This window comes from Protobothrops mucrosquamatus, unplaced genomic scaffold (assembly GCF_001527695.2).
Source record: "Protobothrops mucrosquamatus isolate PMUCROS unplaced genomic scaffold, P.Mucros_1.0 scaffold983, whole genome shotgun sequence".
Lineage (NCBI taxonomy): Eukaryota > Metazoa > Chordata > Lepidosauria > Squamata > Viperidae > Protobothrops > Protobothrops mucrosquamatus.
In genome coordinates, this window is record NW_015387223.1 from 175,353 (window position 1) to 187,985 (window position 12,633).

Sequence of the window (12,633 nt, forward strand, 5' to 3'; positions counted from 1 at the left end):
AAGTGTTGCGAGTTACAAATATATGGTCTTCTTCTATGCATAAGGCTGTAGCTCCCTGTAGGACTGAGCAAAGACCTATTTCTTCTGAACTACCTGGATACATGCAGGATACATGCAGATTACCAGTGGAACAACAGGATATTACATAGTTCTCATGTCCAACCAGGAAAGGAAGAAATAAACCATTTCTGAGCTATATATAGATTAATTTGAATAGATATGTCACACTTTAACTGGGAAAAGCTCATAAGCATAAATACTGTAAAATGTGTGGCCTAACATTTGTAGATAGATTTTCAATTACTATATTTTTAAAACTGACAAACCATACCTAAATCTAAGTAACTTTAAAATAGCTTAAATAATAAAAGAAAAATGCAGTGGTTTGAAGGAACTAATTGTCACACTGATGTTTTGTCCTATGCTTTTCAAAGAATACTTTTTCATATGATCTGTTTACTGGAATCAAATAGAAAACTTGCATTCCAAGAAAAAGCTTTTCTTTAAATTATAATATTATAGCTGATGGCTATTAAGAACATTTTTATTTTTTTGTCTTTTTGCCTTCCTTCTTTTTTTCCTTATCCTTTCCTTTTCCCTCGTCTCTTTCTTTCCCTTTCCCTTTCCCCTTTCCAGTATCTTCCTTCTCTGTCAGTGACTTGATTCTTGCTTTTCCTAGAGGAGTCTTTGCATACCAAACCTAGAAAATCAGATAGAAATATTTTTACAAAGCCTGAAAATACATGTATAACATTGTTTTGAGAGCAGTACAGTTCTAGAACGTTAGGTCAATCAATCAGAATAGAGCTGGAAGGGACCTTGGAGGTCTTCTAGTACAGGGCTTTTCAGCCTTTTCACAGACTGAACCACTTTTAAGACGTGACAATATTCAAGTACCACCAGTACTTAGCAAGGTGTCAAAACTTGACTTTTTTTTAAAAAAAAGGGGGGGATTTTGGGTTTTACTGATTAGATTCATTTGTTGTTATAGAAATGGCTAGTTTATACTATTATGGAAAAGTAAAAAGTTGAGGTTCGATGTTAATGCTTCATTCTACTGCAACAGAGGAAGTTGGAAGTCAATGCCTTTTTTTTCTTTTTCCCTTCTCCCCCTCCCTTCCCTTTTTCCTCCACACTGTGTCCTATTATTTGCTTTTGTAGTTTATTCTATAATCTAATAAAATGTCACAAACCGTAAAAAAAGAAAAAAAAATACCAGTTTTAATTTCTTCGGTGGTGGTTCCTTTGCTGAATCACTTTCCCTTTGCACTGACAAATGTATGATGAATTTATCCATATTTATTAATATGCACCACTACCTTGGTGGTCAGGTGGCTGGTCGGCCATTGTACCTCTCTTCCTCTCTTCTCTCTTTTTCCTCCCTGCCTGCTGGGCTCTCCTTCCACAGCTTCTTCTTCTTCTCTCTTTTTCCTCCCTGTCTGCTGGGCTCTCCTTCCACAGCTGCTTCTTCCTTCTCTCTTTTTCCTCCCTGCCTGCTGGGCTCCCCTTCCACAGCTGCTTCTTCCCTCTCTCTTTTTCCTCCCTGCCAAAGTAGTTAATTGGGGATTGTGATTTATGACAACTGTAGGAGTGGGGAGTTCAACTTTTACTTTGTAACTTTTGGGGGGGATGGCTGGGAACTTTCAGTCTTGGGTTCACCTTTGTTCGTGCCGATACTATGTAGCCATTAAAAGTATTCTTTGAGGAAAGCAATTGCCTCAGAGTTCTTATTTCTACTGGTCTCATCTATCGGAACCATGACATTAACCCAAGACTGCAAAATTCAATATCTTATGGGGTTCTGAGCCCCGGTCGCCTACCTATACCTTGGGAGGAAGACACAGACTCAGGGAAGATGCAGAGATGGAAAAGAAAGGGGAGTCAATCTTGAACCTCGGAGCGGCGGCAGAGAATGGAACGCAGGCTGCTGCTTTGGTGGAGAGTGTGGACCTAGCAGCCGGAGCAAGACCAAATGCCCGTGAAGTCCCATTGGAGAAGCTGACTCAGAGGGAGGAAGCAATCGTCCTCGGGGGGACTTGGCAGTCAGATGCTGCTCTGCTGCTTAAGAGCACGCTGAAAGCTGCAGAGATCTCATTGCAAGGCTTCCAATCACCTGTAGCTATGAAAGCTAAACGGCCAGCCGCCTGGGACGAATCCGGGGAGTTGAAGTACCTGACTGCAATCCACTCGGTAGAAAGTCTGAGGGAGAAGTTTGACCAGTTGGAGATGGGTGAAGGAGGACAGGCGATCCGCCAGATGATCTCAGGGGTGAGAAGAAAAGTGGTCGCGTGAGCCTCCACCACCCTGGCGAAGTCCCAGTCCTATAGTGACTGAGCGGGATGCCTCTACACTGCAAAGCCTGACCTGATGTCGAGCCCAGTGCACTGGCGGAGCCCTGACTGCTATCGGCGCCACACCAGTCCGGATCAACCTCAACAACAGGTTAGTCCCAAATACAACCGGCAGTCTGCCAGCCCCAATTGATGCAGGCGTCCTGCTAGCCCAGTTCAACGCCGCTGTTCTCCTAGCCCTGATCGCTACCGGTGCCCAGTAAGCCCTGACCTCTATCGGTGCTACGCCAGCCCTGACCTCTATCAGTGCTACGCCAGCCCCGAGCGCCAATGGTGCCCGGTCAACCCAGATCACCACCAATGCCCAGCTGATCCTGATCCCTATCGGTATCATGCCAGTCCTGACCATCATCGGCACTCTGCCATCCCAAGACCTCCGCTAGGGGGTTTCCATCAGGGGGGATTTCAGCAGCCCCAATCACAATTGCCTGGCTTGCTACAGGCTCTCTGGGATCGCTGACCAGCAGATCCACCTCCCCTCAAGGCCACTTTCAATGGAGACCCCGAGAAGATTACTATTTTCCTGAACCAGGTGTGGTCTCATGTGAATTGTTATGACTGGGCCTATTTAGACGAAGCCAAGATGATTGATACTGTAGCTGCAATCTTGGAAGGGGAGGTTGCAGAGTGAGGATCAGGCACCAGAGAGGAGCAGGCACCAGAGCTATGGAATTTCGATCTATTCACACATGGGCTGAGGGCCAGATTTGAAGATGAATCCCAGGCGATACAAGCTGAAAAGGACATCCACGATGTGAAGCAGAGAGATCGGCCTGTGAGAGAGTATGTGAGGGAGTTTCGAAGAGTGACAGGACAGAATAGGCAGTGGCCTGAACAGTCATTGATCCACTACTTCAAAGCAGGATTGGATCATAATCTATTCCAGACGTGCATCTGCAGGGGGAATCCTGATCAACTCCATGATTGAGACCTTTTGGCTACGAATTTGGATATCGAGCTGACATGGTACCATAAGCCTGCAGCTTCTGGACCTCAACCAAGGCGAGATCCGTTCGAGCTCTCGTTGGATCTCAGATCAAGTGCTTCGGTGTGGGCAACTTGGGCATCGAATTGCAGATTGCCCGGTTCTTTTCCCTCCACCGAAAAGTGCGACCGCAGCTCCCACAAAGCCTAAGAGACAACCTCGACCAGCGCGAGAGAAGTCGAATTGGGTCAGAAAGGAGCAAGTTGTACAAATCACCTCTCCTCCAAAGGAGAAGCAAGAAGAATCAGCTGAATGCCTGCCCGCAGCCGATCCATATGACAGCGATGACGCAGGGGAAGATAACCCGATGGTGAGTCAGCCTATCCCACCTTTTGCTCTTTCTGCTAAACTACTGGTGCCTAAGACAGGGGCTCAAATGGATTTGAACATTTTAGTTGATTTGGGATGCACCCTTGATCAACCTCCCTACTGTACTAAAACTACGCATTAGGGCAAAATTGCTACCCTTGCCCATGAGATTCAAGCAGGCCGATGGATCTCTCATAGGAGGAGCCCCAACTACCCACCTAACTGAACTAGTGCACCTAGAAATAGGGGAGCATTGGGAGCTAATCCGTTTTGTGGTGATCCCAAACATGACAGAAGCAGTGATCCTGGGGTTGGCTTGGCTTGACAAATGGCACACCATGATCTGGTGGAACAATGGAGGGAGGACTTTAAGATTAGAAACTGGACCGTCACCTCCTACCCCAATCAATAGCCCAGTTGAGAGCCAAGGGCAGCCTCTAGAAACCTTGAATGCTGTGGGTTCTCCGCTGGGAGAGCCTATCATCCCAAGTGAATATAGAGACTTAGCAGAAGCATTCAGTGAGGCAGAATGTGATGTCCTATCTCCCCACCGAACCATTGACTGTGCTATCGAAATTTTACCAGGGGCCAAATTACCTAAGCCAAAAATGTACTCAATGATCCCCCATGAACTGAAAGAACTGAGAACATACATTGATAAGAACTTAGCCAGAGGATTCATCCAGCCAACAAAATCCCAGGTAGCTGCCCCAGTGCTCTTTAAGGAAAAAAAAGATGGGTCGATGAGGCTGTGCGTCGATTATAAAGGGTTAAATTGTGTCAGCGTGGAGAACATGTACCCCCTCCCCTTGATGAAGGACATGTTAGCCCATTTAGCAAAAGGAAAAGTTTTTACCAAATTAGACCTAAGAGAGGCGTACTAACGAGTAAGGATCAAGAAAGGAGACGAGTGGAAAACTGCTTTTAACAGCTCCTTGGGGAGCTTCCAGTTCAATGTTATGCCTTTCAGACTGCAGGGGGCCCCTGCGGTCTTCATGCAATTGATAAATCAAGTATTGTATAGTCATCTGTACAAGGGGTTTTTAGTTTATCTTGATGACATCCTCATCTACACAGAAACAATGGCGGAGCAGGTCAAATTAGTGCGTGAAGTGTTCAGAAAATTGCTGAGCGCTAAACTTTACACCAAGCTCTCAAAATGTGAGTTCTATCAGACATACCTGGATTACGTAAGAATACAGAATTTCCAGTGAAGGCATTGAGATGGATCCAGCTAAGGTGAAAGCTGTGCTAGAATGGCAGCCCCCGCGAGTCCATAAGCAACTCCAGAGTTTTTTGAGATTCACAAACTTCTACCGGCAATTTATCCCCTCTTTTGCTGAGATTGCTCTGCCAATTATGGAACTGTTAAAGATGGGGAGGAATGGGGGGAAGCCAGGATCCTGCCAGCCCGTCATGGTCTATTGAATGCCATGGTCTATTGAATGCTTTTGAGAACTTGAAAAGACTGTTTGCAGCAGAACCCATTCTCAAACATCCCAGTCCTGAGAAACAATTCATCATCCAAGCTGATGTCAGCAATGTGGCTATAGGAGCCATTCTCTCGCAAAAGAACGAGAATGGGGATTTACAGCCCTGCACCTATACCTCCAAAAAGGTAACGGACACTGAACAGAGATGAGCGGTCTGGGAGAAAGAGGCTTACGTGGTGAGGTGGACTCTGCTTACGTGGCGTCACTTCCTTGAAGGGAGCGACTTACTTTTTGAAGTATGGACTGATCAAAAAAATCTAGAGGCACTGAAATCCCCCCCCCATAAGTTATCTCCTAAAAAAGTTCAGTGGGTGCAGTATTTTAACTGTTTCAACTATACACTAAAATACATTCCAGGAGGGGAAAATTTCCTAGCTGATGCCCTGTCCTGATTGCCCCAATACAAAACCAGAAAAGAGGAGATTGTGAACTCCATTATTCCGCAACCAGAGTAACAACAGGGGGGCCATCACAGGCAAAATCAACTGAACCTGATAGCCCATTAACGAAGAGGCTAAAGGAAGAACTAAAAATCGATTCCTGGTTCATGACAAATAAAACCATACTAACTTGTTGGGACGGGTTGGCTTGGAAGGGATTGAAACTGTATGTACCTGAAACTCTCTTAGAGTTTTACAGCTTTCCAGTGCAAAAATAAGCCCAAAAAATAAGCACACATTCAAAATGAGCAGGAGGCATAGTTTAGAAAAAGTTTATCTATAAAATATATATAAACATGATACATACAGTTTCATTCAGCTCTGGGGAACATCAACAACTAACTCAGGAGATCAGGACACAGGGAGAGACTAAGACACGCCTAGACCTAGGCTGGATCACATGTCTCACACAGCCAATCCTGTGTCTCAGTTAAATAACAGTTCCCATTGGCTGGTTCATTGCTATGGCTATTCCAGTTCATAAATTCTTACATACTGAAACTCCTCCCTTTATGACTAGAATAGATATAAAACCAAATAATTTAATACTCTTCCCATGGTGTACTCCACCCAATGGCTTGGTCATTACATCTGCCAGATTGTCATCTGAAGAACAATGAAGCAAGCAAATTAGTTTACTTTTGATGGCTTCTCTGACATTACAATACTTAATGTCCACATGCTTGCTTCTACTTTTCATTCTGTCACCTGTTGCCATTTTAATGCAAGCAGCATTATCTTCAAATACTGTTACAGGTTCTTTAACTTCTATGTTTAAATCCTTTAACAACTGTACATACCAGGTTACCTCTGAACAAAGTTCAGACAGAGCAATACATTCTGCCTCCGCAGTAGAAATAGCTACAGTTGTTTGTTTTATGGACTTCCATCCAATCAAAGTCCCTCCAAATAATACCACAAACCCAGAATTGGACTTTCTGGTTTGCACATCATTGGCATAATCACTGTCAACATAACATTTTAACTTTAACTCTTCAGAGACCTGTATTTGAAGACCCAAATTCACAGTTTCCTTCAAATACCTGAAAATTATCTCCACACTCATCCAATGCAACTGCATTGGTGCGGCAGTAAAGTGACTTAAGATGCTTACTGCACAAGCTATGTCTGGTCTGGACCACTGTGACAGATATAACAGGCTCCCTATTGCTGACTGATATATCTCCTGATCACAGGCTTCATTATGAAATAAAACGAATCCTTGATTGTAGGTTGTATAAGGGAAGGTTACAGTATCTAGTGCAGTGGAAAGGTTACCAACTATCAGAAGCCACCTGAGTAAAAAGTGTTGATGTACAAGCTGATAGATTAATATGTAAATTTTATGATAAGCATACGAATAAGCCTAGGGGTGATTCCTGACTCTAACTCCTTTTTTACCTACAGAATTTCTCTCTTCTTTAGAGGATCCGACTGTCAAATTTTCAAACGATTCTGTGTGCAGCCATCTTTACTTTGTTTTCGGTTGCCACAGCCATGGGAGGGGGAGATGTGTTTTTTTAGTTTAGCCATAACAAATATTTTCTTGTGGGAACCAAGGTCACGCTGCCTAAGTTTTGGCGGGCTGGAGATACCGTTAGAAAGCCTGCTGAAGTAGTTAATTGGGGATTGTGATTTATGACAACTGTAGGGGTGGGGAGTTCAACTTTTACTTTGTAACTTTTGGGGGATGGTTGGGAACTTTCAGTCTTGGGTTCACCTTTGTTTGTAGCTATTAAAAGTAATCTTTGAGGAAAGCAATTGCCTCAGAGTTCTTATTTCTTCTGGTCTTATCTATCAGAACCATAACAACCTCTTCTTCCCCCCCGTCTTCTGATTCTCCTTCAACAGTTTCTTCTCCATCCCCTTCTCTTTCTCTGTTGTCTTTTTTTCCCCTGTCCCTCTCCTACCAAACCACCTTTTATATCCTCTCCTCTCCCCCCCCCTCTTTTTCTCTTCGGTGCACCTCCAGCTGACTCCTCGCCTCAAGGTTGTGCTTCTCCGTCTCTCTTTCTCCACCCCTGTCAGAACCCATATCTATAATTATAGGGTCCCTTACTCTTTCCCCACTCCTCCATGTTTCCCTCTCTGCTTTTTTTCCTGACCCGAATCTCACTCTCTTCTCTTCTTGGGTTCTGCCATACTCCCAGGGGGGAGGGGGGAAGTGCTTGAGGGTTATTGCCTTGATTTCCTCTATTGCTACATTGTAACACTTTGCTTTCCTGCATTATTTTCTGTGAACTTTCCCATCCCTTAATGTCAGCTAGCAAAGGGAGGGAAAGAATGGAATGCAACCTCCGGTGACTGGTTTAGCTCTGCGCTCTCAAGAGAAGATGTGAAGAGCTGCCAAAACATCGCAGCTACAACCGGAGACGGCCTGATGTTATCTCCCTTTTCCCACAAGGAACTTAACACATGGGGAATGGGCCATTTGAACTGATCAGATGAACAATGGGGTTTTGCTTGGGACACTTTGTACCTATCGATCTGAGCTGGAAATCCTCAGATTATGTCTAGTATGCCTGCTATCAACTTCTCCTAATAAAAGATCCTTTTGGAAGAAACTGCTTCCTCGAGTTCTGCTTTCTTGGGATGAGATCTTGAAGTGGGCCCCGACAACCCCCTTCTCTTTTCTCCCTTGTCTTTTTTCCCCTCTCCCACCAAAACCATCTCCTTTTATATCCTCTCCTCTCTCCCCCTCCTTTTATTTTTGGTGCACCTCCAGCGGATTCCTCTCCTCCCAGGCTGCTGTCTCTCTTTCCCAATCCCCTTCTCTTTCCTCTGTTGTCTTTTTTCACCTCTCCTGCCAAAACCACCTACTTTTATATCCTCCCCCCTTCTTCTCTTTGGTGCACCTCCAATTGATTCCTCTCAAGGCTGTTACTTCTCCATTTCTGTTTCTCCATCCCCTTCTCTTTCCCCCAGTTGTCTTTTCCTCCCTCTCCCTCAAAAATCTCCTCCCTTTTGGGGGCGGGGCCAGCTGTCAAGAACGGGTGTGTTGGACAATTCTCCGGAGCATCTAACCCCGTTCCCAACTGCTTGACAGATCCTTTGGGGTCCCCAGTTCCCTGGAGGGGGACTGGGAATAACAAGGCGTCCTGGGGAGTGGTTCTAGGTGGCAACCAGGACCGTCAAACCCAGGAGAAGCTTTGACAAGCCAAGCGGAGGTGGAAAAACGGCCGACAATGGCGGCCGTGAAGGAATGACAGCTGTCAGCTGGCCAAAGTATAGCGGTGGAGTAGCTGGACGGTGACGTGACAGTTCCAGTCAAATTTATCTGAGCAGTGATCCTGGCTAGAAGGGATCCGGTGTAAGTCCATGCTGGAGGATTTCGGCTGAATTTGACTGATTTTAGCAGCCTACAAGAGGGGAGGAGGGATTTCCCTCATTCCTGGAAAAGCAGCGAAAAGGAAGGTTTGGGCTAAAAGATTTGCCTGCTTACCTGCTATGTTGGTTGGATTTGTGGAGAAGAGAAAGGGGGCCTCTTCTTTCTCCCCTTATTCCCTTACTCCTGGGACGTAAATTTAACTTTGGAAGGCTAACTGTTCTAAGGTACAGGGAGAACGCTCGGAAGGAAAAGAAGGAGGTAGACATCTTGGAACAGATAGATTTAATACTAGAGACAATATTAGAGTGACACCTGCTGGCTAAATCAAGACCTGCTGCAAGAGTGGGAAGGGAAAAACAACCAGGGAAAGGGACTGTGTAGATTTGGTTTTGCTTTCTAATGCCAAGAACTGATTTTTAGTAACAACTTTGATACTCTGGAAAATATTCTAACAATTGTAAATAAGTGGGGAGGTTGGTTTGGAGAATTGAAAAGAATGTCTAGTATTCCAAATCTTACAAAGGTTGGAATAGGGAGAAAGCAGACATCTCAAACCATGTTGCTGGAACCAAGCCCTGCGAGGCAAAGATCATTAGAAGAAATGGCACAAAAAGAGAGGGCAAACCCACTTAAAGATTTGCAGCAAATGCTGCAATCAATGCAAGAGTTAATGTGCAAAAACCATGAAGATCTGAAAAAAGAAATAGGTGAAATAAGGAATGATACAGGGGAACTTAAGGACAAAATTAAATCTATAGATGGGAAATTTGAATCCTTCTCCCAGCAACTTATGAAAAATAAACAAAAACTAGCAGAAATGGAGGAAAGGATGGATAAAGAAGAGCAAAGAGTGGATGAAATGAACGAAAGGCTAGTCCAAGCTAACAAAGAATTAGAAACCACAGTTATCTCCTTGGAACTTGAGAAGGCTGCTCATTATTTACGATTTCAAAATGTAGGAGAGATGAAAGGGGAAGATCTCCCAGGAATAATGGCAGATATCCTAGCGGGAGCATTGGGGTCAACCAGAGAGGAGATGGTCAGCGAGATGGATGAGACCTATAGAATACATACAAATTATGCAAGACGACATAACCTCCCCAGAGAAGTGCACGTTAGATTTTTGAAGAAATCAATTAGGGATGAAATTCTTTTCAGGTTCAGAGATGATACAGTGGAATATCAAGGTAAACAGCTGATCGTACTTAAACAAGTTCCCAAAAGAGTGAGGGACCTGAGAAGGCCTTATCAACATATAACTTCCAAATTGACAAGGAAAAATATCAACTTTAGATGGTTGACTCCGGAAGGGATTCTGGTGACATGGCAAGAGAAAAGGTTTCACCTAGACTCAATAGAGAAAGTAGAGGAATTCTACAGGGAAAATTTTGGCAGCACGGAAGATTTAGTTGAAAGAGGGGCGAGAGAGGAAGGAGAGACACTAGTGCAAGCCACTGAAGCCAAAGGTAAACAAGTTGAGTTTCGAGAGGATATTGATGATAGGAAAAATGAAAGGAAACATGAGGAGAGTAAGTCTAAGGAAATTAAAGAGGCTAGCCCGATAAGATCAACAGTGGAAAGAGGGAAAGATTTACAAACCCAAGAGTCTAGACCTGCAATAGTAACCAGATCCAAACATAAATAAGGAGGAAAAAAAATGTGTTGAATCTATATCTATCAATGTTAATGGCCTCAACTCTCCAACTAAAAGGAAGAAGTTTCTAAGCAGGCTCAACAAGATGAATTTAGATATAATTATGTTACAAGAAGTCCACATAAAAAAACAACATCAATATTTATTAAATTGTCCTAAATTGGGGAATATGTTTGCGGCACTTTCGCAATATAAGAAAGGAGGAGTGGTAGTATATATTAAACAAGAAATTGTGGCTAAGTAAATTTATAAGGATGAAGATGGCAGAATCTTAATAGTGGAAGTAATTTTGAATAAAACCAAAATTCTCCTGGTTGGAATTTATGCCCCAAATGAGGGGCAAAAATGTTTCTATAAGAAACTGCATAATATTATCAGCCAGATAGAATATGATAGCATCTGCATAATGGGTGACTTCAATGCAATTGTGGATAAGAACTTAGATTATAAAGGTGGAAAGAGCAGAAAAAGAACTAGAGGAACAATACCAGATACATTTTTTAAAATGGCAGATGAGTTCAATATTCAGGATATTTGGAGAGAAAGGAATCTAGAGAAAAAACAGTTTACCTTCTACTCTGGACGTCATCAATCATGGTCCAGAATCGACATGGTGTGGATGTCAGCCGATTTAAATTTAGAAGTAGAGGAGATCGTAATTGATACAAATACTTGGGCTGACCACAATCCGATTAGAATTAGATGGAAGGGGCAAAAAAACATGAGGAGATGGACTCTGAAAAGGGCAATTTTAAACCATAAAGAATTCAAATTAAAATTAGAAGAACAATTGGACTTGTTTTTAAGTTCAATAAGAAGGAAGATACAAATTGCCAAAATTTATGGGACACAGCTAAAGCCTACATGAGAGGAGTTGCAATCTCTTACATGGCCAGGCAACACAAAATCAAAACACAACGTCAAAGACAATTAGAAGAAGAGCTAAGTAAAGTTGAGGAAAACTTGCAAATGGAACCACAAAGATGCGATCTGAAGCAGCAGATAAATTTAATCAAACATAAGATGGATATCATAGTGAAGGAAGAGTTAGGACAGCAGATAAAACGTACTAAACAAAATTTCTTTGAAAACGCCAATAAACCAGGGAGATGGTTGGCTTATAAAATCAAAAAACATAACAACAAGCAGAGGGTTACCAAACTTTATAACGCCAAGGGTGACATGCTATGCCAGAACGAAGGAAAGAAACTAGTGGCATATGAGTTCTATAAGAATTTATATAAAGACGATGAAAAGAGAAACAACTATGATATAGTACAGTACTTACAATCAGCTGACTTACCAAAGGTCCCAGAAGAATTTAAAACTCTGCTGAATAAAGAGATAACACATTTAGAACTCTCGGCTGCAATTAAGAAACAAAAGAATAATAAAGCACCCGGGCCAGACGGTATACCTGCAGAAATGTACAAAATTGCACAAGAATTCTTAAGCACAATGCTGTTGGATCTATTTAATGAGGTCTTAACCCAAGCTAAAGTACCAGCTTCATGGGAAGAAGCTTTCCTCACTCTGATTCCTAAAGAAAATACAGACCTGGCACAAATCAAGAACTATAGACCCATTTCTCTTTTGAATTCAAGTTATAAGATTTTCATGGCAATAATGGCGCAAAGACTTGAAAGGTTTTTAGTGGGTTTTATACATTCTGATCAAAACGGCTTTCTATCTAAAAGATACATAAGAAACAATGTTAGGACTACTTCCGGTGGCTGGCGACCTCGTCGGACGCAGCTGTTTGCTGCCTCCCGCCTGTTTCAGCGTAAAAGCCGTTTTGACAGCTAGCATCTGCTGTCAAACGGCTTGATACCCTTCCCCTGGGCATAAGGGGATAGGTGAGCTGCCCGGGGTAAGAGTTGAGTTCCCGAGTCGTCCCATGTGGACGATGTAGGTGAGAACTCCTCCGGAGCCCCGAGGTTTCTCCGCGATCCAGGACGCCTTCGCTTCGGCGAAGCTAGAAGCCGCCGCCACTGCTGCAACTTAAAGTGAACTGTGAGTTTTTTTTGTAAGCAGACGAACCGACCCTGGAAGTTTGCTTTTTATCTTGAACTT

At 43.3% G+C, this 12,633-nt stretch overlaps 1 protein-coding gene across 1 annotated transcript in view; it reads right to left on the minus strand.

The window, feature by feature from the left end:
- Nucleotides 1-544: 544 nt before the first annotated feature.
- Nucleotides 545-12,633, minus strand: part of IQCA1 (IQ motif containing with AAA domain 1) — a 199,903-nt gene continuing 187,814 nt past the window's right edge. The window contains exon 19 of the mRNA XM_029284823.1: nt 545-700. Coding sequence (XP_029140656.1) covers nt 545-700 — 156 coding nt within the window. The remainder of the gene's footprint in view (nt 701-12,633) is intronic.